Source organism: Triturus cristatus, chromosome 4_2 (assembly GCF_964204655.1).
Source record: "Triturus cristatus chromosome 4_2, aTriCri1.1, whole genome shotgun sequence".
In the NCBI taxonomy this organism is placed as follows: Eukaryota; Metazoa; Chordata; class Amphibia; order Caudata; family Salamandridae; genus Triturus; species Triturus cristatus.
The window spans coordinates 468,339,483-468,366,539 of record NC_140586.1 but is presented as its reverse complement, the minus strand read 5'-3'; the positions used below and the strand labels follow the sequence as shown (position 1 = coordinate 468,366,539).

Sequence of the window (27,057 nt, the reverse complement as noted above, 5' to 3'; positions counted from 1 at the left end):
TTGGGCGCCGAGCTCACTGCAGCGGATATTGGTGCCGACCCGAAGAGAAAGGCCCTCGGTCCCCACAAAGCGCCTCGGCCTCTGGCACCGAAGCCGTCGGCCACGACCACCAACGTCAAAATGGCCGCTCCATCTGCGTCGACGTCGAAGACAGCGACGCCCGCCAAGTCGTCGACTCCAACGACCGTCGATACCTCTCTTCGGATCGATGACCCCATGGCTCCAAAGCAGTCGACGCCTACCTCCAAGGTGCCGACCGGTTCCAAAGAGCCTTCGGCGTTCTCCGTGCAACAGGTCGCGGCATCGTTGCAACGCATCAGGGAATGGGCAGCCCTCCGATCCACGTCGGGCCCGGACACGCACAAGGCTCCGAAAGCACCTTCGGCGCCGACCAACATCACGTTTGGCTTGCCGCCGTCCACGGCGCCGAAGATGTTCGAGATCCGGACACGTGTCCGACAGACACTGTCCCCGTCTCCTGGACACACAGATTTTGAGCCTTCACAGCCACAATTCATCGACGCCAACACTGGTAGACTGATGCTCCGCAAGCGGAAAATCACGCCAGAGAGGGGATTGGACTCCTACAGAATCCCTCTCAAGCACAAATTGCCAGCTTACAACCCTCCCATCAGGATCCCCAGTCATTTTCTCCTACGCCTTCAGAGACAGACGCAGTAGAGGACTATATGGGGGATGATACCACCTACCCTGGGGATGTCGATCCTGATGAGCATCTGCAATACCCAGATCAGGCATGGGATGACCCTACAGACCAGGGTACCGCACCAGATACCCATGACACGCAGCTTTACAGCACAAAGACATCTCCCACAGAGGACACTGCTGCCTTCAATGCCCTCATAGAACGGGCTGCTGCCAATCATGGAGTACAACTCCATTCTGACACAGTCGAAGAAGACTTCTTGGTGGACACTTTCGCCTCTTCCGAAAGAACTGTAAAAACTCTGCCCATGTTGAAAGGAGTTCTCAAACCTGCAAAAGACATTTTTAAGGAAACAACCAGGGCACGGGTGCTAAACCCCAGGATTGAAAAAAAATACAAGCCTGCACCCGGAGACTCTATGTACATTAGGGGTCAGTTACCTTTGGACTCCATGGTAGTTGCTAACGCTCGCAAACGAACCCATTCGCAGACAACAGGTGATGCTCCTCCCCCAGACAAGGAGTCCAAAGTGCTGGAGACATCAGGCAAAAGGATTGCAGCGCAAGCAGCAAACATCTGGTGCATTGCCAACACACAGGCACTCCTGGCCCGTTATGATCGTTCCCACTACGACACACTAGAATCACTACTCCAACATTTGCCAGATGACTATAAAGAGGCAGCGGAGCTCCTCATCAGAGAGGGACAACTCCTTACCAATGCATCCATCAAGTGCGCCCTGGATGCTGCCGACACAGCGGCGAGGGCAATCAACACAAGCGTCATGTTGAGACGACACGCATGGTTGAGAATCTCAGGCTTCAAGCCGGAGATTCAGAACAACATCTTAAATCAACCAGTCAACCCCGACTACTTATTCGGCCCTGAAGTTGACACTACCCTCGAGAAAATTAAGAAAGACACTGACACTGCCAAATCAATGGGGGCTCTGCAGACGCAGCAGTTTCGCAGTGGCTCCTTTCGTCGCCCCGGGAATAGAGGAGCAGCTAGAGGTCAGGGGTCACAGCAGCAATACACTAAAGGGAACACACAGAGTACCTACGATAAAACCAACAGAGGTGGATATCGTGGCTCCAGCACCAAGGGCAGAGGACGTGGTTACGGTAACACCAGGTCCTCACCCAAAAACAAACAGTGACGCCCTCTCCCTTCCCCCCGACCACAGAACACCTGTCGGGGGGAGACTCCAGCGGTTCCTGTCCACGTGGAAAACCATCACCACAGACAGGTGGGTCAGGGACATTATCCAGCACGGTTACTGTCTTGAATTAACATCCACTCCACCCAACATACCGCCGAAGCACCGTCCTATGTCCGTAGAGCACTTGGCATTATTGCAGCAGGAAGTGCTAAGTATGCTGCAAAAAGGTGCAATAGAGGTCGTGCCCATCGACCAGCAGGGGACAGGGGTATACTCTCTGTACTTCTTAATCCCAAAAAAGGACGGGTCGCTCAGACCTATTCTAGACCTGAGACCCCTCAACCACTACATTCTCTCAGAGCATTTCCATATGCTCACCCTACAGCAGGTTCTCCCGCTGCTCAGTCAGGGAGACTTCCTAGCCACACTAGACCTCAAAGATGCGTATTTCCACATACCCATACACCCATCACACAGGAAATATCTCAGGTTCACTATTCAGGACCATCACTATCAATTCAAAGTTCTCCCCTTCGGAGTGACAACAGCACCCAGGGTTTTCACCAAGTGCCTAGCTACGGTGGCTGCACATCTACGGAGACAACACATTCACGTCTACCCTTACCTGGACGACTGGCTTGTTCAGGCAAAGTCAGCCCAGCAATGTGCCAGCCACATGTCCCTCACAATTCACCTTCTTCACAGTCTGGGATTCTCACTAAATTACCCAAAATCACATCTCCAACCCGCACACGTACGACAGTACCTGGGCGCGACCATAAACACTCTGGAAGCCACAGCTCAGCCAAATTTAGTGAGGATCAACAGCATGCAATGGCTGATCTCAAAGTTCAAACCTCAACACTCCCTTCCTGCGCGAGTGTTCATGCAGTTGATAGGCATGATGGCCTCCTGCATTTTCATAGTCCCGCACGCAAGACTACACATGCACCCGCTTCAGGAGTGCTTGGCACGTCAATGGAATCAGGCTCACGGGCAATTAAAAGACCTAGTGTTGGTGAGCGGTCGGGCATACAACTCTCTGCATTGGTGGAATCCACAAAACCTTTGCAAGGGCCGACCGTTCCACGAGCCTGTTCCACAAATAATACTGACAGCGGACGCCTCTCTCCAGGGTTGGGGAGCTCATGTACTCACTTACACAGTGCAGGGACTATGGACGACACAACAAAAGAAGATGCACATCAAGGTTCTGGAACTGATGGCAATCTTCCTAGCCATGAAGGCATTCAAAGTACACTTGTGCAACAAAGTCGTGTTGATCCGGACGGACAACATGACTGCCATGTACTACATACAGAAGCAGGGAGGAACACACTCTCCACAGTTGTCTCATCTGGCTCAGTGCATGTGGAAGTGGGCCATTCAGAGGAACATATTCCTCATGGCGGAACACCTCCCCGGCAAGGACAACCAGATGGCGGATCTGCTCAGCAGACACAGCCACCAGATGCACGAGTGGGAGCTACATCCGTCAGTACTCCAACCGTACTTCCACCAGTGGGGTCATCCAGAGATAGACCTATTCGCCACAAACGAAAACGCAAAATGCCAAAGCTTTGCCGCCAGGTTCCCACATCCGCAGTCGCAGGGCAATGCGATATGGATGAACTGGTCCGGCAGATTTGCGTACGCTTTTCCCCCAGCGCCATTGATACCGCTAGTGGCACGCAAACTGCGACAACACTCACTGACACTCATCCTAGTTGCTCCCACATGGGCGCGCCAACCATGGTACACCACCTTTCTAGAACTTTCCGTGGTGCCGCATCAAAGGCTGCGGATCAAACCCGCACTTTTAACGCAGAACCATGGCGAAATTCAGCACCCAGATCCGCAACAGCTGAACCTGGCAATCTGGCTCCTGAAGTCTTAGAGTTTGGCTACCTAAACCTGCCACCTGACTGTATGGATATCATCAAGGAGGCCAGAAGACCCACTACCAGAGCTTGCTATGCGGCTAAATGGAAGAGGTTTGTCATTTACTGCAACAACAATGACATTAACCCGCTAGACGCATCCATTCAAAACATCATCTGTTACCTCTTACACTTATACCGATGCAATCTGGCATACAATTCAATACGTATCCATTTAACCGCGATAGCAGCCTATCTTCAAAACAGGCAGCGCCTCTCTTTATTCAGAGTGCCTGCCATCAAAGCCTTCCTGGAGGGACTCAAACGAGTAATTCCCCCAAGACACCCACCGGCACCGGTGTGGAACCTCAATGTGGTCCTCACCCGATTAATGGGTCCACCCTTTGAACCTCTCCATTCATGTGAGATTCAATTCCTCACCTGGAAAGTAGCTTTCTTAGTGGCAATCACTTCGTTAAGAAGAGTTAGTGAACTCCAGGCACTAACCATTCAAGAGCCATTCATACAGGTTCACGCAAACAGAGTTGTACTACGTACCAACCCCAAATTCATGCCCAAAGTGATATCGCAGTTCCACATGAATCAAACTATTGAACTGCCTGTTTTCTTTCCAAGTCCACAAAATGTCGCAGAGAGAATGCTCCATACACTAGATGTAAAGAGGGCCCTCATGTACTATATAGACAGAACTAAGGACTTTAGGAAAACAAAACAACTTTTCGTTGCCTTTTCTCCACAACACAAGGGCAACGCCATTTCCAAAGCAGGGATATCCAGATGGATCGTTAAATGTATTCAAATTTGCTATCAAAAAGCTAAACGCACATTAACGATTCCCCCACGAGCCCACTCAACACGAAAGTTAGGGGCGTCCATGGCTTTCCTAGGAAACATTCCTTTACAGGAAATCTGTAGAGCAGCCACATGGTCCACTATACATACATTTACCAAACACTACTGCGTAGATGTACACTCAAAACAGCAGGCAGCTGTAGGACAGGCTGTTCTCAAAACTCTTTTTCAGACTGCTGCAGCTGGCACGGGTAGCCGCCGCTAATAGGAGGTACTGCTATGTATTCTATGCACAGATATGAATTCAGCAGCCCACATGCCTCAAACTGAATATGCTACTTACCAGTATGCATCTGTTCTTGGCATGTAGGGCTGCTGACATTCATATCACCCACCCTCCTCCCCGGCGCCTGTAGCAGCTGCAGCATTACTGTATAGCATGGTCATCACTTACTGTATCTACTCCATCACTGCCACAATGGCGAAAAACAATCTAAGGATGGAGAGGATGCCCATGAGGACTGTGGTCCAGGGGAGGAGTCACCTATCTCGTGATACTTCGAAGACTCTTCCAGGACAACAACGTGCAAACATCCGGACCCAACACTAGGCGGCGATCTATGCACAGATATGAATGTCAGCAGCCCTACATGCCAAGAACAGATGCATACTGGTAAGTAGCATATTCAATTCCAGACGTCCCACAAGATGACCTTCACCCTTCCAGGCCATCTCCACTTGAAGACTCATTAGGTTTCCACCACCTACTTCAGAGGGCGGCACATTATCACGGGGTAGAGTTGCACACTGACCCAGTGGAGGAGGATTTCCTCCTCGACACATTTGATACCGCACATAGGTCTACCTCCATACTACCTATGCTCAAGGGGGTGGTAAAACATGCGCCAGAGGTTTTTAAGGACCCAGTCAAGGCCAGGGTCATTAACCCACGCATAGAAAAAAAGTACAAAGCTGCCCCCACAGATCCTGCCTATATCGAAGGGCCAGCGCCACTAGATTCCCTAGTGGTTTCCACTGCACGAAAGAGGTCAAATTCCCAGGCGTCAGGCGAAGCACCACCACCTGACAAAGAGTCAAAGCTACTGGACGCGTCAGGAAAGCGCACGGTGTCGCAGGCAGCCAATATATGGCGTATCGCCAACACCCAAGCGCTATTGGCCAGATACGATAGGGCGTATTATGATGAATTAGAAACCATAATGCACCACATCCCGGAAAGATACAAAAATAGGGCCAATGAATTAATTCAAGAGGGTAAGACAATAACTAACACCTCCATACGCTGTGCCTTAAATGCAGCAGACACAGCCTCCAGGGCCATTAATACTAGCGTCCTCCTCCGTCGCCATGCTTGGCTGAGAATATCAGGTTTCAAACCTGAGGTACAGGCCTCCATCCTAAATCATCCCTTTGACCAAGAACACCTATTCGGCCCAAAGGTAGATGAGGCCCTCGAAAAAATGAAGAAGGACACTGATACGGCGAAATCTATGGGAGCCCTGCAGTCACACCCTCCTAGGCGCTCCTTTCGCCGCTCTTCCTTTCGGAGTACGTCTAGAGGCTACTTCTTAGATAGCGCGTCCACTTCCTACAAATCCCCCACTCAGTCCACCTTCACAAGGGGTTATCAAAGAGGCGGCTATAGGGGCAATAACAATAAAGGCAGAGGCAAAACAATTACCACCCGCTCTGCCACACCGCCTACCCAATGACTTCCCCCCGCTCCCTCCAGACCATCCCACTCTGGTCGGGGGCAGACTACAAAATTTCCTTCAGGTCTGGGAGACCATCACCTCAGACAAATGGGTGACCCAAATTATTCGGCCAGGGTACTGCCTAGAATTAACATCCACCCCCCCCAAACATTCCACCCAGGCAATGCCCAATGTCACAAGAACATTCCACATTACTAAAACAGGAGGTAATCTCCCTCCTACAAAAACAGGCAATAGAACAAGTTCCCGCCAATCAGCAAAATTTAAGGGGTCTACTCCCTATATTTTCTAATACCAAAAAGGGACGAGACTCTACGACCTATTCTAGATCTCCGGCCCCTAAACACATACATACATTCAGACCATTTTCACATGGTAACGCTTCAGCAGGTGCTTCCGCTCCTCTCTCAGAACGACTTCCTCACCACACTGGACTTGAAAGACGCATACTTTCACATTCCGGTACACCATGCTCACAGAAAGTACCTCAGATTTGTAGTGGACGGGCACCACTACCAGTTCAAGGTGCTCCCATTCGGAGTCACAACAGCACCAATAGTATTCACCAAGTGCCTAGCGGTAGTGGCGGCACATCTCAGAAGACAGCACATTCACGTCTTCCCATATTTGGACAACTGGCTGATAAAAGCCACGTCCTACAACAAATGTGTATACCACACCGCTACTACAATCCAACTACTTCACCAACTAGGCTTCACGGTGAACCACCAAAAGTCCCAGCTAACACCATCCCACATAAAGCAATACCTCGGTGCCACCATAGACACCTCAAAAGCCATAGCCTACCCCAATCCGGCCAGGATTGCAAGCATTCAGGCTTTGCGTCAAAGATTCATACTTCAACACTCCCTCCCAGCAAGAGTGTTTATGCAACTGATAGGGATGATGGCCTCTTGCATTTTCATAGTGCCCCACGCAAGACTCCAGATGCGTCCACTCCAAGAGTGCTTAGCGCGCCAATGGAACCAGGCCCAGGGGCAACTGACGGATCTGGTGTTGGTAGACGGTCGCACCCATCGCTCTCTGCAGTGGTGATACACCAGAAACCATTCCTGGACCCGGTTCCACAAATAATACTAACAACAGACGCATCGCTCTCCGGCTGGGGAGCTCATCTATTACAACTTACAGTGCAGGGCACATGGACGCCGCAACAAAAGTTACTCCATATCAACCATCTGGAGTTACTAGCAATCTCTCTAGCCCTAAAATCCTTTCAGAGCTAGATTTTAGGCAAGGGAGTCCTCATTTGCACAGACAACATGACGGCCATGTATTACATTAAAAAACAAGGCTGCACACACTCTCCACAGCTCTCTCAACTAGCACAGAGCATATGGAGATGGGCAATTCCACACACAATTTTTCTCCTAGCCCAACATGTCCCAGGAGTCCAAAACACCATGGCAGATCTGCTCAGCAGACAGACGCAGCAGATCCACGAGTGGGAACTTCACCCGCAGGTTCTTCACCCGTTCTTTCAAATGTGGGGGCATCCGCAGATAGACCTCTTCGCCACCCACGAAAACAAAAAATGCCCAAGCTTCGCCACCAGATATCCACACCCATTGTCCAAAGGCAATGCGATATGGATGAACTGGTCAGACAAATTAGTGTACGCTTTTCCACCTCTCCCACTAATTCCATTAGTGGTGCGAAAGCTACAACAGCATTCCCTCACACTAATCCTAGTAGCTCCAACATGGGCCAGACAACCGTGGTACACGATGCTGCTGGAACTCTCGGTAGTACCACACCAAAAGCTACACCTCTCACCATGCCTCCTAACCCAGAACCATGGAGAGATCAGGCACCCGGACCCAGCTCAGCTCAACCTTGCGATCTGGCTCCTGAAATCCTAGAATTCGGATACCTAAACCTTCCCCCTGACTGAATGAACGTCATCAGAGAATCTAGACGCCCTACCACTAGAGCCTGCTACGCTGCCAAGTGGAAAAGAGTTGTTGTTTATTGCCATAACAACACAATCAATCCTCTAGAAGTGTCTATACAACACATCATATGCTACTTACTCCATCTACAAAGGTGTAACCTAGCATATACCTCCATTCGGCTACACCTCGCAGCAATTGCAGCTTACCTACAAAACAGGCAGCACCTATCACTTTTCAGAGTACCTGCCATTAAAGCCTTCATGGAAGGCCTAAAACGAATAATTCCCCCCAGAGTACCACCCTCACCTGTGTGGAACTTAAATATAGTTCTCACAAGGCTAATGGGGCCGCCCTTCGAACCTTTGCATAAATGCGAACTGCAATTTCTCACATGGAAAACAGCTTTTCTTGTAGCCATCACTTCCCTTAGAAGGCTCAGTGAGATACAAGCACTTACCATACAAGAACCTTTTCTTCAAATGCACCAGAACAAGGTTGTTCTCCGTACCAACCCAAAATTTCTACCTAAAGTCATTTCCCCTTTTCACCTAAACCAATCTGTAGAATTACCGGTATTTTTCTCGCAACCTCAAACTGTTGCAGAAAGGGCTCTACACACGCTAGATGTCAAACGAGCCTTACTTTACTATATCCAAAGAACACAACCTTTCAGAAAGACCAAACAACTGTTTGTCTCTTTCTCTCCACCACACAAGGGCAACCCCATCTCAAAATCAGGGATAGCTAGGTGGATTGTAAAATGCATACAGATTTGCTACCACAAAGCAAAACGAACGCTATCCGTTCCCCCTAAAGCCCATTCTACACGAAAGATAGGGGCTTCTATGGCTTTTCTAGGGAACATCCCATTAGATGATATCTGCAAAGCAGCTACATGGTCAACACCGCACACTTTCACTAAACACTACTGTGTAGATGTGCAAACCAAGCAACAAGCTAGTGTGGGCCAGGCTGTACTAAAAACACTATTTCAAACCACTGCAACAGATACCGGTGGTCGCCGCTAAGGTTGGGAACTGCTATATAGTCTATGCAAAAGTGTGTAATCTGCAGCTCATATGCCTCGAACGGAATATGCTACTTATCAGTATGCATCTGTTCTTGGCATGTAGAGCTGCAGATCTACACACGCCCATCCGCCTCCCCGGCTACCTTTATCTCTTCCAGTTTATCTTATTTAGATAGCACACACATGGGCATCTTCACTGTTATTACTACGCTCCATCTTTCCCTGCTGGTGAAAAACAATCTGAGGATGGAGCCGAAGCCCATGCGCAATACGATCCAAAGGAGGAGTCACCGACCTCGTGACTTCCAAAGACTTTCCAAGAGGAAAAACAAACTGCAAACATCCGGGCCTAACACCAGATGGCGATCTATGCACAAGTGTGTAGGTCTGCAGCTCTACATGCCAAGAACAGATGCATACTGGTAAGTAGCATATTCCCTATATTGCTATAGTTTGGTGAGCGTATACTGGACCAGAATTTCACTGTCCTCCTGATTTAAAGATATAGAAATCAGTGCACTTTACTCCTGCTAACCAGAGGTAAAGTGCTTGTTGTCCTCCTTTCAACATAGTAACATTATTATACACCTGATTGGTGTGCTTAATTTGCCTACAAGTCCCTAGTATATCTTAGCAAGTGTATTAAGGGCCATAAATTAGATGGTACCGCTTTTTTTCACTGTAGAAGGGTTGACTTCCATACGAAAGCATTGAGATATCATATCAAGTTCAATACATGTTATCTCTGGCAAGGAAGCAGCCACAAATTTTATTTTTGGACTTTTCAAAATATTTATTACAATTCCAATTCCCTGGTGAAGTCAGATTAGTAATACATGTTTTGGAAAGAGGACTTTTAGAAAGCTGCCATTGTCCTGTGTGAGTCACTGAAAGCTAAATTTACATTTTGCTCTCCCACTTCTACCGGATTGTAATTAGGATTTGAATAGGTGTGCATGAGGTGTATACTTGCTTCCAAGAGCAGACCTGAATGGGCAGAGATGACCTATATGAACCTGACAGAATATGCAAGGAGGGGCTATCATCCTTTTCGACAAAGAACTGTTGAATGTCACATCCTGCTTAACAGGTCTGCTAGGGCTTTTCATATGACACTTCGAAGCACACTTTAAAGAGACCTCTCCACCACAAGCGTTACCTGACACTTTAGCTGGGCCCTTGTTTTGCTCCCCCAGCCAGACAGGCCCCAATACAGTGTCAAACCTGTTTGACAGGTATGCTGGGATAACATATAATGTTTGGGGTGCATTTCAAATGAGGAATACAGGATGCCAAGTCAATTTGTGTATATCTACTATGTGGTTGCAGAAAACTCAACTTTTATTCAATCAACCTGTCTTTGAGGTTGAAGTGGGTACAGGACTTGCATCAATCTGGATTTTAGTGTTATATGTGGGAAGACACTAAGATTACAGTACTACACTTGGCACATACCCCCAGCACTGAGACCACAGGTTTAGTGTGGCCAAATACTTCGGCCATCTCATAAATACCCAAAGTGGGTATGGGTACCCCAGAAACTTATACCTCAATGGCTAGGGTATCCACAAGTGTCATTTCCACTCAGTAGCTCATGCCCAGCATAAATGTGGAATTTCCACGTGCCCTCTTCACAACACTCCTGGACCTGTGAAAGATCAGAATAGGAATTATCCTGCTATCTAAAATCTGAGAACATCCCAGGACCTGCTCTCTCTCTTGTACCTGGGACAATGAAGTGGACTCCAAGGGCCTTCGCTGAGGTCCTGGGTTGTTTTAGAAGCGCACTCCTTTGGTGGATTGGGACTTAAAGGACTAAACTCAGAAGATAAAATCTTTGACCAGGGCGAACCTGGTTAGTGTATCTGACCCGTGCTTCATCACGCATAGTATCAAATTGCTCCAAGGGACTAAACTCAGAAGATAAAATCTTTGACCAGGGCGAACCTGGTTAGTGTATCTGACCCGTGCTTCATCACGCATAGTATCAAATTGCTCCAAGGTCCGCTGTACTGTGACTATGAACTATCATTAGCATTTTGGGCTTCTTGACGCTATTTCTGTGTAAAACTTGAAAACTTAATTTCTTCGGTTCCCCTTATTAGATTTTTTCATTTTGGTGTAATTTTGTTTATTAGGTTTTACTGTATTTTTCAAATTTGTTATTAATTTGCATTTCAGCTTTGTTACTGTTTTGGTACTGCATGAATACTTTACACATTGCCGTAAGTTAAGCCCGTCTGTTTTGTGCCATAGTTATCATGGGGTTGAGCCCAGGTTATTTTAGTGGCTTTGCGGGTTCACCCTGGCAAGGACCATGATTATTACTTAAGGTGGGCACTCCTCCCCTAAAAACCCAATTTCTTATCTTTCTGGTTTTAGTGGTGGGATCCTGGGATTGTGTTTAGCAGTACCACATGGGGCCAGATGTACGACCATTCCATTTTGCGAGTTGCAAATTGCGATGTTTTGAAAATCGCAAAATGGAATGTACAACAGTGTCTCAGACACTGTTTGCAATTCCTAATGGTGTCGCAAATGACTTGCCTCATCAATATTCATGAGGCAGGTCGCAATTTGCGACCCATTGAGAATGGCCAGCACTCCCGGGGATGGTGGACTGCTGGGGTCATCAGACCACCATGTCTGTAACTGCTTTTTCAATAAAGCAGTTTTTTCTTAAATTCAGCCCATTTTCCATAAAAAAGGAAAACTGGATGCATTTAAAAAAGAAAAATGAAACGTTTCAGTTTAATTTTTTAAGAGCAGGCAGTGGTTTGTGGGACCACTGCCTTGTCTTAAAATATATTTTCGCATCCATTCACAAAGGGGAAGGGGTCCCCCGGAGACCTCTTTCCTTTTGCAAGTGTCTTACCACCTACTTGAAGTAAGTGGTAAACTGCAAGTATTTTGCAAACAAAAATGCGGTTGCAAAACAATGGTACATACCATTCTGACTCGATATTAGGAAGGGACGTCCTAGGCACGCCCCTTCCTAATAGCAACTCGCAAACACTATTTTGGGAGTCACAGACTCGCAAAATAGCCTTTGTACATACCACTACCTTTTTTTTGTAGTCGCAAATGGGAAGATTTCCCGTTTGCGACCGCAAAAAACGGTCGTACGTCTGGCCCTTAGTGATTTCAGTTAAAATCAAAAATTCCTTTTGTAATCTGACAATAAAATTAAATTTTTCAAATTCAGCTTTCGATTTTTAACTCCATTTTCTATATTTCTCTAAATTTCGCTCCTACTCTGCTAATTTTCTCCTGTGATTTTTGAAAGGATGAAAGTGAATCTGAGCCGCATTAAGAGCCTCAGCATGACAAATCCAAGGAAGATATGTGAATGAGAGAGGGCTGAAGTTGGCAATGGGGTCCAAGAAGGAGCGATACCAGATAACCCTCGGAGCATGGGAGGAGTTCTACTTACAGGAGCAAGAGAAGGATAGGGCATAGGGTGAGGAAGAAACAGGAGAAAGAGGATAATTGCCTTGGGCTTGGCCCAGTGCCAGAGAAGGTGGATGAGCATATAGTAGTCAGGTATTCTACCTTGTCCAGTGCCAAAATCAGTGGGTCCTCTCGCAGTTTGACCCAATCAAAGTTTGAAGACAGGCAAGCTTAGTGAAACCTAAAACTATAACTGGCGGAAAGGAAAATTGCACTGGTCCTGGAGGAAAAGAAACTAGCTTTGAATGTGGAAGAGAAAAGGGCCCTGATGGCTCATGAAGTCAGCCAGAAAGAACTGAACTTGAAGGCAAAGAATGTCTCTGAGTCCAGTGATAACGGTGACAGTGACAGTGGAGTGCCTAGGAGAAGTAAAAGAGTCCACAAACCCAAACACCTGGTACCTATGTAGTAGGGATGACATCGACAAGTGGTTTGAGGCCTATGATGTGGCTTTTATTCATAGATCCCAAAGGAAGACTGATCAACTAGCCTGAGGAAGCACTTGTTCATTTCAGAGAGGGGTATTTTGTTGGCCTCTGAGAAAGCTGACAGGATGAGATATGCCCCCATAAAAGAAGCCCTTTTTGTGAAGTTTAGTTTAACCCCTGAGAAGTATTGTTTGTTTCTGGCTATCTTTGAACTTCAGTCTCGCTAGTCATGGGTTGATTTTATGGAAGGTTGGGTGAAAGTGAATGATTTACAATTTAATAATGAAAGAACACATGTTCAGTAATTGTTTTGCAAAGTTGTGCCGATACCTCATGTATTGTAAGCTCACTGCATCCAAGAGCTTGGAAAAAATGCTGAAAGTTGGATCAGTATCAGAGTATCCAAAAAGTACCTGGTCTCTGCCTGAAACCAAGTGAGTCTTTAATGCCTCTCCTTAGGTCCTGGTGGCTTAAACATTTCATCCAGTGGTGGACTAGGACTTAAAGGACTAGTGGCAGATGGAAAAATCTTTGACCAGGAGGATCCTGGTTAGCTTATCTGACCCACGCTCCATCGCGTCAGTGTGAAATAGCACCTAGATCCTGCTCTACCTCGACCACTGACTATCATTGGCAGTTTCTGTTTCTGGGGATCATTTCTACTTAAAACTGAAAAAATAAATTGATATCTCCGGATTCCCTCTATTTTATGTTTGTCATTTTGGTGTCAATTTGTTTATTACATTTTACTCTATTTTTCTAGTTCATTTTGAGGTTTTCATTTTTTGCAGTTTGATTTTATTACTGTTTCGGTGCTGTATAAATACTTTATACATTGCCCTAAGTTAAGCCTGTGTGCTATGTGCCGCAGGTACCAAGTGGTTTAACTTAGGTTAATTTATTGACCTTAAAGGTTCTACCTGACAAGAATTGCAATCATTACTTGAAGTAGGTACTTATCCTCCTCAACTGATAACCCAATTTCATAGAATGTGCCCATGTCATCCTATTGGCCCGAGACTAGGCCAGGAGAGTGTGGTAGCAGGATCTTCTGAGCATGAGCATCTGTCCTTCGATCAAGCTACCACTTTGGGAGGTCCTCCTGCCTCAGCAGAAGGGCCGGGTCTTCTACCTTAATCTATTCAATCTACCCCTTTAATGCGTGGCGATTGAGAGGCAATTTACTACTTTTGATTTACCGCCTGAAGTAGTAGATGTCATCCTCACTGCCAAAATCACCTCCATGAAATCTACCTATGCTGGCCAGTGGGACAAATTTGTAACTTGGCATAGTGCCCAGGACACTTACCCCTTACCGGCACAGCTTTTGAATGTCCATTTGTTTGTTTTGTCTGTAGCCTAGCAAGGCCTTTCACTGGACATGGTCAAATGTTATGTGTTGGACCTTTCTGCCATTCTACATTTGCCAGACCAAAAGCCCTTGTTTAAATCATCTGTTGTGATGAGTTTTATTCAGTGTTTAACACATGTTCCCTCCCATACCATTTGTGACTCCACAATAGGACCTTAATTCGGTCTTGACATTTCCCTGTTTGTTTAATTGGCCTATGCATAGTTGATCACGGCGTCTCTTGACCTTGAAGATTGTTTTCCTTATTGCGATTACTTCAACTTGTCACATGAGTGAACTGCAGCACATTCAGTGCAACAACTCTAGATCACCTTCTGGAAAATTGAGACCGAATACTTGGGCAGCCTTCTCCACATTGAATAATCGATCACTCTGCCACTGTTCTTTGCTTCCTCTCACCTCTTGAGAGAGGAAGAGAGGCTCAATCTGTTGGACACTGGAAGGGCTTTAAGTATTTAGATTGATCATTCCAAAGCCCACTAAGTAGATCAACTATTTGTGTGTTTTTGTCTTATGCAAAGAAATTGAACGCTATGGAGAAGGAGGCCTTGAAGAGGTTGCTAGACCTCTGCATTGGGATCTGCTATGCACTGCCCAAGAAGCAGTCCCTGTAATGTCTGGAAGCCCATTCCACCTAAACCAATGCCGCTACCACTTCATTGTTGAGAGGGGTGCCCGTCCTTGATATCTGCTAGGCAGTGACGTGGGAGTCGGTGCCTACATTCACAGAGCACTGCTGCCATGAAGGGCAGATCCAGAGGAAAGGGCACTTTACTTGCACAGTTCTGTTAGACATTCTGGTCTGAGCTCTCCTACAGACCCTCAACCTTGGTGATGTACTTTTTTATTGACTATTCTGAAGAGATGAAACTGTGATTAGAAGTTTCCATTAGAAGAACAAGTTACTTATCTTCGGCAATGCTCTTTGTGGTGGCTAAGTTATGTAACCATTATGTGGAGTGGTCTTGTAATAACTTCAAAATAAATTGCCAAGTTAGTACTTAACACACTTACCAACAATTTTTCATGCTGTGCTTCTGATGCCGTGTAATGACAAACCTTAGATCTCCCCTGGACCAAGGAATGTACCGTCACTTTCCCAGGGCGAGAGAGAGAATATCAGTTCCAAACTTATGGAATATAACATATACACAGCACTTCCTAAGGTGGGCAAACTTTCAACACTCCCCCATAGGCAAGGCAAGAAAACAATATAACATATGGGTCTCCTCTAGACCAAGGTAACATACACACAACACTTCTCTAGAGCGAAATGCAATTTACACATCACTTGCTCAGGAGTAGAACAACTTCCTATAACACAATTACCTGCTAGAAGGGAATTCACCCATCCTTCTACAACAGAATACTTGGCCAAGAAGAGTCCACACGTTCTGCTACAAGGAAAAGACGAATTGGTATATCTGGGATGTATTTATTTGTAAATAGCATCACACAGTAAGCCAAATGCACCTAACATAGCAGACTCTAACATATCAATAGTATGATTGCAAATATCAATCAAGACAAATATATATTTAGAAATATATATGTATGGATATAAGAATCAGAAAATAAGAAGGAAAGGAAAGAATTCAGAAAAGAATCAAGAGACAGTAGCAGAGACACCTCACCTAATGCTCCATTTCACCCCACTTTGCTCAAGGGGAGTCCATTGCTTGAACCGGGCGAAAGCTCAGAGGTGACCCCACTTTCCGTGACAACACGTCTGCTCCACGGATGAACTTCCACCGAGCCAGTGTAGACTCCCCTTTTTAATACACATTCAAAACACAGCGAAGCTTCTAGCAAGCCACGCCCCCTAGTTCTCATGAGAGCCAGTACCAGCCTGCTTCAAGGTCAGACCAAGGGTTGATCAGGCCCCAGTTATGACTAAAAGTCAAACCATGTACATTCCTCTGATAAGAACCAGTTCTCTCTAGTCAGTAAAATGCGAAAAACAGCAGGAAAGCAAAGCATGCCCTCTTCTTCACAGAAAATGGCTTCAGAGTAAGCTAAGCCATGCACACAAAGGCCCAAAGCAAGATGGAATCAAAAAAGCAAGGAGCACCTATAATTCTCATCCACACAACTTACAAGCACCACTGTGCACACAGAAAAGTTTGAAGCGAGGTAAAGTCAGAAGGCAGAATGACATTAGACCACGTCAAAGCCAATAGGTCAAAGTCATAATTCACCTAACCCTAATAACATTATACGCTAAATCCCTCAGTATACAACATTGAGCACATGTGTGCACCACCACCACAAGACTGCACCTCAACATACCATACCTTCTATTCTTGGAAAGACTATTCCACTAAAAGGCAGAACACACTTAAGTCAGTACAGAATGGTGGTGGTTGAGGGTCATCATAGGGTGTCAGACCACAAAAGTGGCTGATTCACTACATTGCACCCCATGACCCTTGATCATCACCATTCACATATGTCAAAAACAAAATCTAGCAAATAGCAACTGTATTACATAACTGAAAAACAAAACTATCATTAAAGTACTGCATATCTCAATTGAAAGCAAAACCATTTAAAACCACATTTCTAAATTAAAAGTCACAACTACTAAAAAACACATGTTGAAACGGCAACTCATGTGTTGAAGTGGCTACACAAAAATACATAATTCAAAACAAATCATGACTAAAAAGCAACTATGATCGAAATGCTTCATTGCAAAACTGAAAAACTCATCAAAAGTATATGATAATCACTTTAGAGCAAGTAAAGTCTGCATTCTCTAAATACATGTAAAAGCAATAACTCAGGTGCATCTAGAAATAGCTCATAGATATCTGGATACATGTTTAAATGAATACACAAAATAAATCAATCAAGCTTTTGAATGCTCCTAATGCCTCTAGTGGTTAAACTGGAAACTCTACTGCCAAACTCATATATTGTAGCAACAGCTACAGGTTATTACTGTTCACTAACTCATAAAATATCTACGCCGATCGCAGCAAAGCGTCTCTATAGGTCTTCATTCATAAAAACAAAAACAGTCCTTCTGTGTGAAAAAACACACAGCCGTCTCCCATCGCATCTGAACTTCACGTTGATAAAACAGTTCTGGCAAAGCACATCCTGTAGTTCCCTCTTCTTCACTTTTATATAAGGAGTCACCCTGTGTGAAAGACACACAGCCTCGATGCATGTAAAGTTGGCCTCACGTGAAGGAAACAGTTCCACACTTTGCTGATCCCTTTTTGCTTGGAAAGAAGCAGTCCATCATGCTCTCTGGTATATATCAGCAGCTGTATCTCCTTGACAAGGGAGGACCCCATCCAGTCTGGATAGCCACAGGCATCAGCCGCCACCGTCTGGTCCGGCGATCACTCCAGGCTTGGGGGGGGAAGGGAAGGAAAGGGAAGGGGGAGAGGGAGGGCCCCACTCACACGTGAGAAGGGAGTCCCACTCACACGCGGAGAACTGGGCGAATCTGAAAAAGAAACAAGCATCACTCTTCTTGCAAAAAACATTTTTCAAAAGTACACTTCTTCCGTCTTGCATTTCTAAAAATACAATATTTTAATTTCTGTCTACATAGGTCTCCTCCAGCTCTGGGGAATTGTCTAAGAATACTACCAACGCTTTAGCCTCTGAATTCTTGGTAAAATCCCTCTTTTTCTATACACAGCAAGAAGGGCTGGGGCAGTCTCCTTCTCTCACTTCTCTCACTGCATCCCTCACAGGTGCTGCTCCCCTTCACAAATCTCTGCGGACAGCAATTGGCCGCTCGCCAAACATAACAAGCAGAACCTTCTCTGCTGTCTCTAGCTCGCACCTTATCTCCTTCAAGGTCGAAGTGAACTGCACTCCTGCCAACTTTCGTCGACTATCTGCGACTCTCCTCATGGGGGGAGGGGGGGGGGAACCTGCGCCTTTGCAAGCCTCCCAGACATCTATCTCCATGAAGCTGTCCCTGCCTACCGGGGAGAGGAGCTGGAATGACCCCTCCCGTAGGAATTCCTCCTCGGACTTCACAGAAAGCCTGAACTCTTCTCAGCGTTGCTGGATGATCTCATTGCAAGCCTCCCAAACATCAATCTGAAAGACGCTTTCAAATGACCCACTCCCAGAACAACTCTTTACATGTCTGAGAGGAAAAACCGCTTTAACCACTCCTTACCTCCAGCAAGACTTTAATCTGAAAATGCTCTCCCATTCTGTCCAACTAATTCTAGCAAATTCTTAACTGACATTAGTCTATCGCCTCATGAAAAAAAAAAAACTGCTCTTGACATATCAATAAGAAAAAAGCATTGGCAATATCAAAAGTCACATATCAAGTCCCATGCTACTTCTGTAACAATATCTGGGACAGCATCAGTCAAAGAAGGTATATTTGCACACATGCTACACAATTAGGGTCACCACCTCAATCTGTCAAGCCCTGAATGATCTCACTGATCCCTTCACGCCCATCTGGCATTCTGTACTGTTTCAAATTAATTTCCTTTATAACATAGGGCACCTTCACAGGGAAATCTTGTGTTTCAAACTCCACTTCAGGACTTTCTATCAAATCCTGTGCAAACTGTTTTTCTGTCTGTACATGCCACTTAATAACCATTGCAATCTCCCATAGGCAAACCACATTTTCTCTAACTCTGTTCTGTCCAGTATCTGTTGGTGCAAAAGCACAACATTTGTCCAGCATCTGAATTTAAAAGTGACCTGTTATTCCCCTGCACTTTCCTGTAACTAAAAAGGGCACATTGCTCTTGAATTAACTCACCAAATAAATGTTCATGTTTATGAAGTGACCACATATCAGACTTATTGTACACAATCTGCTGTTCACATTCAAAATCATATTGTTGCATTTCTCTTTCGAAGCAAAATGTATCATTCACTGTCATGTCTAATTTATGTCCGCAACCAGTGATCGTTAAGCCTAAAACGTTAGTCTGTTCACTTTCCTGCACATTCCTTCCTGGCACATCTGAATCATTCTGGCAGGTCAAAGTAAACAGCTTCACAGCCTGGTACACGTTTAATTCTGTCTTCAAAGATATATTTTCAAACTGGGCATCAACTAGCTCTGTTTTCAACTCACTATGTTCTTTTAGCAAATGCTCACATGTTTGATGCATATTAACGAACACATTTAAAATAACACCGCTGTCTCTGTCTAAAATGTCATTAATCTCCCGCTGATTAACACCCTGCATCGCAACTCCGGAGTCTGGAATCTCAAGGGAGTCCCATGTTTCAGAATTATGCTCTGATATCTTACATTCACTTTGCAACTGAAAACATTTTATATGCATTCCTAACAAACTCTTGAAAGGGAGCCAGCCCTTTCTGCCTCACGTATCAAGCTATTTATAAGCACTTTTTACAAAACACACTTAAACACACACACACACCAATTCTAACTCAGCACAATTAGCTCACTTCACGAGCCAGCACATCATATGGGCTACCCCCATGCAAATAAATCAATTGATATCTAAGAGTCTGCTTTCAATTTCTAAAAAAAAAACATATTTCTTCCCCTTTTAAATCAATGTTCAGATCCTGCAACCGACTAAGCCAAAAATGGAATGACAAACCTTAGATCTCCCCTGGACCAAGGAATGTACCGTCACTTTCCCAGGGCGAGAGAGAGAATATCAGTTCCAAACTTATGGAATATAACATATACACAGCACTTCCTAAGGTGGACAAACTTTCAACACTCCCCCAAAGGCAAGGCAAGAAAACAATATAACATATGAGTCTCCTCTAGACCAAGGTAACATACACACAACACTTCTCTAGTGTGAAATGCAATTTACACATCACTTGCTCAGGAGTAGAACAACTTCCTATAACACAATTACCTGCTAGAAGGGAATTCACCCATCCTTCTACAACAGAATACTTGGCCAAGAAGAGTCCACACCTTCTGCTACAAGGAAAAGATGAATTGGTATATCTGGGATGTATTTATTTGTAAATAGCACCACACAGTAAGCCAAATGCACCTAACATAGCAGACTCTAACATATCAATAGTATGATTGCAAATATCAATCAAGACAAATATATATTTAGAAATATATATGTATGGATATAAGAATCAGAAAATAAGAAGGAAAGGAAAGAATTCAGAAAAGAATCACGAGACAGTAGCAGAGACACCTCACCTAATGCTCCATTTCACCCCACTTTGCTCAAGGGGAGTCCATTGCTTGAACCGGGCGAAAGCTCAGAGGTGACCCCACTTTCTGTGACAACACGTCTGCTCCACGGATGAACTTCCACCGAGCCAGTGTAGACTCCCCTTTTTAATACACATTCAAAACACAGTGAAGCTTCTAGCAAGCCACGCCCCCTAGTTCTCATGAGAGCCAGTACCAGCCTGCTTCAAGGTCAGACCAAGGGTTGATCAGGCCCCTGTTATGACTAAAAGTCAAACCATGTACATTCCTCTGATAAGAACCAGTTCTCTCTAGTCAGTAAAATGCGAAAAACAGCAGGAAAGCAAAACATGCCCTCTTCTTCACAGAAAATGGCTTCAGAGTTAGTTAAGCCATGCACACAAAGGCCCAAAGCAAGATGGAATCAAAAAAGCAAGGAGCACCTATAATTCTCATCCACACAACTTACAAGCACCACTGTGCACACAGAAAAGTTTGAAGCAAGGTAAAGTCAGAAGGCAGAATAACATTAGACCACGTCAAAGCCAATAGGTCAAAGTCATAATTCACCTAACCCAAATAACATTATACGCTAAATCCCTCAGTATACAACATTGAGCACATGTGTGCACCACCACCCACAAGACTGCACCTCAACATACCATACCTTCTATTCTTGGAAAGACTATTCCACTAAAAGGCAGAACACACTTAAGTCAGTACAGAATGGTGGTGGTTGAGGGTCATCCTAGGGTGTCAGACCACAAAAGTGACTGATTCACTACATGCCGTGGGATGAGTAAAGAACAGAAACTGGCATCACAGCACAGTGGCACTTAGATGCTGGTCCACTCCATCACAACTGAGGTGGTGGGGAGTCTGCTTGGAGCCACACCCACCATCTGTCTGTATGTGGCACTTCCACTAAATTCTCTTGATCCAGTCTCACTCCTAGTGGTGAGGGTGCATAGGTAGAGTATCCACTAGAAAAAGCAAGGTAAAGTCAGAAGGCAGAATGACATTAGACCACGTCAAAGCCAATAGGTCAAAGTCATAATTCACCTAACCCAAATAACATTATACGCTAAATCCCTCAGTATACAACATTGAGCACATGTGTGCACCACCACCCACAAGACTGCACCTCAACATACCATACCTTCTATCCTTGGAAAGACTATTCCACTAAAAGGCAGAACACACTTAAGTCAGTACAGAATGGTGGTGATTGAGGGTCATCCTAGGGTGTCAGACCACAAAAGTGACTGATTCACTACATGCCGTGGGATGAGTAAAGAACAGAAACTGGCATCACAGCACAGTGGCACTTAGATGCTGGTCCACTCCATCACAACTGAGGTGGTGGGGAGTCTGCTTGGAGCCACACCCACCATCTGTCTGTATGTGGCACTTCCACTAAATTCTCTTAATCCAGTCTCACTCCTAGTGGTGAGGGTGCATAGGTAGAGTATCCACTAGAAAAAGCAATACCAAAGGTAAGTAACTTATCCTTAATGCATGAAGCCATTAAACAGGTTAGTAGCAACCTTAACATGTAAGCTCTCACAATTGTGACCAAAACTGAGCCCTGAGGCCATTGCAAGAAAGGGCAGTGCAGAACAAATCCCTTGTTTATATGCACCTGCAATGTGTAATTGATTTAATTTACAAACTGATACTTCTCCAACTTAGGCCTTCATCGTGGGATATTTCCCACAGGTAGTAAATGCCACCACCTAAGGGTGAGGTATTTATCACATGCAATTACCTCCCATTACGAGTTATCAGCGTGGAAATTGTGCCTTGCATGCAGAATCGTTTTTTACCACACTAAATTCTATGTTTAGCCTTTTTTCCAGGGGCTTTGCCCCAAAGAAAAGTCAGCAGTTTGGGCACGCTGTAATGTATCAGGGAACAAAGTGACACTGGAATAATTATCGCACATGTAATTCCAGTCCCTATGCAACACACGTTTGCACAAGGCCAGGAATTTACCCTTTAACTGTTAATGAGATGCCTATTATCATTATTGTAAACAGCATAGATCAGAAAAGAAAAACATGACCACTGTTTCCAAGGTGTAGTGTTAGTAAATTAAGCTCTAACTCGGATAAACATAGAGTTGAATTGATTCCCTTTACACACCGCAGGCACATGAAAACAGACGTTCAGTTGTGCACTGAGACAGTGCAGTCATTCATGATACGGCCCCTGAGGTGCAAGGCAACACCGACTTGCTGAGGCGTGCATTCTCACTTTGACCAAAGTAGTATACTGGTAGATGTTGGGGCGCTGATCTCACAAGAAAGACAGGTACAAACAGTATACCACTTTCAGGGTGCTATAAGACATGGAGAAGCCCTGCCAAGCTATGTGCTGTGATAAAGAAAGGTAAATGCAGAGGTCCCTTAACAATGGCTACACAGCGCTCCAACCCTAGTAGGCACAGCTAGGATTGTTAGTAATACTCCAAAAAAATTCACTTCAGTCTTCGAAGGAATAAAATGTTATAAATAATGTTTTAAGAATTGTTTTTATGTTGTGTTTATACGGATTGCCTGATATTACTATTACACTCGCTAAACACATTTTCTATTCTTTTTCTGTGTTTTTCAGGTCAATACAGCTTCAGCTCGCCTCGGAATCCCGGTTTCTTGCATTTTGCCTGTTAAAAATTACTCATCTGAGTTGGAGCTTGAATGCAACAATGACATCCTGATACTAAATGTCCTTCAACAGATTATGCGTTTTGCAGACAATTATTTTGATAACATTCCTGTTGAGAGAGTGGATTCCAGTTCAGGCAGTGCCATTGTCTAATATTTGTGCTGGAAGTTTGTGATGTCAGTACAAACCTCGCATTAACACACCGTCTCAGATTTCCACCTTGTGCAACGGTTAAAGTAGATGGGATGTCTGTTGTCTTTATTTAAATCGAAAACACCTTCAAAAACGTTAGTGCGGAAACTAACGGTGTGCCCGATAGCTTGATAGGCAGTTCGATTGTGGAATGTATATAGTGTCACACTATATGGCTCAGTGGCATTCCTCATCGAGGGCACTGGAACCTACACACTTTTCATATTACTTGAATGGATTGTGGGAAGACAAGGTATCTGCAGGCAAAGCAACACTATATCCTATATACATTTCATTAATTTTAATAATATCAATATGAATAATGAAATTTGATTGAAGCTTAGCAATATGGTTTGCTTTTCTCATCCCCAGATAATGCTTGCACTGTGTATTGTGATCGGCAGTGCCTTATGTGCTTTGAACATGACCAGCAGTCTTTGTTATGCTTGCACTAAAATAATCACGCTTTTTCATAAATGTCTTACCTTGTTTCTTATTGTCTTTTGTAATTGATTTTGTTTGCTAACACTAAACTTGAAAATAGTTTAAAAAGCAAATTCTATTTTATTGTCCTATTATTGTTGGTAGATTGGTTGTAGGCAGACATATTTTTAGGTCTACATTTCAGACTGCTTTACCTGTGTTGAACAGAGACGCTTTGGGCCAGCAGTCTTCATCTATTGGTTAGTAAAATTGTCATTCACATTTTCCTTACTCCTACCACAGCATTCAGCATGATGCAATGGGTCAGCCCACTTCAGCTTTTCGTTCCACGTTATAAATTAGTCCCATTCAGGGCCAGGGGCTGGTGGGGCAATGTGTCTGTTTAAAAAAGAAATATATATTATTTTTTTGTTTTTAAATACTTTTATATAAGGGTTTTTTATTTTTTTGGAAGAGCTAAGCAAGTCGCCACACGTTTCAGTGGGCACTGCTTTGGCAGCTATATTTGAATTATTCTTTTTTTCATTCTTTAACGTTCCAAAATAGTAAATGTGTTGCTGTGGACATACCGGCCATCTTCAACAATAAAGAATGAGAACGAAGTAAAAGAAAACATTTTCTAGCAATTAAAGATAGTCAACATCATGCTGTAAAATGCAACAGCCATCTTGGAGTGCATACATTTACATCTAGTTTCATTGTCATTGTGAACTTTGTTTAGAGTGTTAAAAATTTCTATGAACTTCTATCAGTTAACCCACTACCACTTACAAACTTATACCGATGGGAAACGCCCTGTATGCCTGTTATATCTGTACACTTCCTCTGCAGAGGATAATTGTGTCATAGATATCATTGGCAATCTCAACGAACAAACATAACATTGATAAAGGCATGTTTATTTTATTGCAGATTAGTTTGGCTTTCATGCATATACTTCGAAGTGCTTCAATGCCTTTTTTTCTCTCCTGATCTCAGCTATATCATTTTAGAAACCCAGTTTTTTTCTCTTTGATAATAGGTGGCACAATGGCACACCTGCTGAACAAGTCTGCATTCTTCAGCGCCACCATCGCCACTATTCTTCGCCATTATACGTAGGCACTGGTGCTGCTTGGCTTGTCAACAGCACACATGCTCCTTTAATAAAGGGGCATTTTTCTTGAATAGTTTTTCAGATGAAAATGAAACTGAGGGGATACAGTAGGACCCCAATCCAAATACCTTTCCGATATAGGATACCTCTAAACTTATGCACATTTCCCCCCGCCATAGACCATGATTTATAATTTTACGGTCAAGCCATCCTCCACTGCCAGGGCGATAGAGTAAGTTACTCCGTCGGCCTAGCGGAGTTCCTGACCTCCAAATTATGAAATGTTTGCTAGCCCACCATACATTTCAACCATTCACAGGAACGGCCATCAAGGCAGTTTCCATATTTTTTTTTATTATCAAAAACAAAATCCCAGAATAGTTTTTGGATGTGAAAAAAAAAAAGCAATGCCCCATTCACCATGGGAATCCTCTTCCATAATGAGGGAGGCAATTTTATTGGTTTTCTACTGCCCTTTACTCCCAATGCTTTCCTGGTATGACAGGCAGTAAAAAACAGCTATATATTCGCTTATCCAATTCTCCGACGACCCTTACCCTGTCGGGCCATCAGAGAAGTTTGGCCTAAGCGGCGATGGTGTAGTCTCCGCCATTGCCAAACTATGGTCCATCCACTTCTAAATTCTGTGGCAGTAAGGATACTCCATCACAGTTTACAACGGGAGTATGGGGACCGCTACTGTATGGATCAGGCCCATAGTCTTAGGTGCATACCTGTATTATAAATAACACATTAAATTAAAAACATAGGATACCGCTGTCATTGGGCATGTATGTGTATAGCACTGGTCTTCAAACTTCTTAGTGCCTCTCCCCACATGTGTAAAAAAAAAATCGTCATTCCCCACCAATGTTTCACAATAATTCTGTTAAAAGGCCAAAGTCTGAACATTTTTTAACATTGCAGTTAAGTTTTGTCTACTTTTACACATACTCCCAGTCTGAATATACATAACAAAAGTTGTTAATGATGGCCCATTACAAAGTGGCCTACTGCCGCTCATTTTTTATCACTTAAAACAAAGCATGATGCTTCTCTTGATCAACCTGGCGCCCCCCAGAATCACTTAAGGCACACCCAGGGAGGCTCGCCAACGAGGTTGAAGACCTCTTTTATATAGGGTGCACATTGATATACCCACCTTTTACTATGTTACAAATATTGATTATCAGTAACCTTTGCAGTATTGGTGTGTCACTCCTCCTGGGAGTAAGCAAGTGCTGAGGAGTTATTCCCCAATACTGGGGTAAGGCTTTTTGTATCTATGTGTTCGAGGCATATGAGCTGCTGCAGTCACATTATTGCATTAGATCGCCGCCTAGTGTTGGGTCCGGATGTTGCACGTTGTTGTCGTGGAAGAGTCTTCGAGATCTCACGAGATAGGTGACTCCTCCCCTGGACTACAGTGCGCATGGACAGCTCCTCCATCGTCAGATTGTTTTTCTCCGCCATTGGGTTCGGATGTACTTCTGCGACGCCAACTTCGACTCCGAAGTTTTCAACTTTCTTCACGGCAAATACAAGTATCTCAACGGGATTACTCTCCGGTCGATACCCTAGAACTTTACGAGACTTTATTTTCTCATATTTCCATCGGCGCAGGCCTCCGGGCCTATCGACGCCACTCGGGCCCATGGAAAGGACCCCCTTCAAAAAATGCCCCCAGTGTGGTGCTAAATACCCACACACGGATCATCACCCGGTGTGCAACAGATGCCTATCTCCGGAGCATAGAGAAGAAGACTGCTCGGCCTGCGCATTCTTCCGTTCCAAGAAGACAATCAGGAACCGAAGGGCCCATCGACAAGCGATGCATCGGCAAGCAGCGGCACCGGAACCGGACGATATCTTCGACGACCCCTCGGATGCCGAGGACTCGGACGATCTACAGCTCGTCACAGTCGAAGAATCGGACTCAGATGACCCAATCCCATCGGGGCAGCACGTGAGTGCCGATGCCCCTGTCCCAATCACCCCACATAAGGCTCCGGTCAAGACATCGCCACAAGGCCTTCGTCACGATCGAAATATCCCT

General features: G+C 44.7%; 1 protein-coding gene across 5 annotated transcripts in view; it reads left to right on the top strand.

Annotated features, from left to right (window-relative positions):
- LOC146834562 (interferon-induced protein 44-like) overlaps positions 1-24,018 on the top strand; it is a 307,969-nt gene extending 283,951 nt beyond the window's left edge. For all 5 annotated transcript variants that reach the window (XM_085601966.1, XM_085601969.1, XM_085601965.1 and 2 more), the window contains one exon: positions 23,219-24,018. In XM_085601966.1, the coding sequence (XP_085458092.1) occupies positions 23,219-23,422 (204 nt within the window). In that variant the 3' untranslated portion in view covers positions 23,423-24,018. The remainder of the gene's footprint in view (positions 1-23,218) is intronic.
- Positions 24,019-27,057: the final 3,039 nt, after the last annotated feature.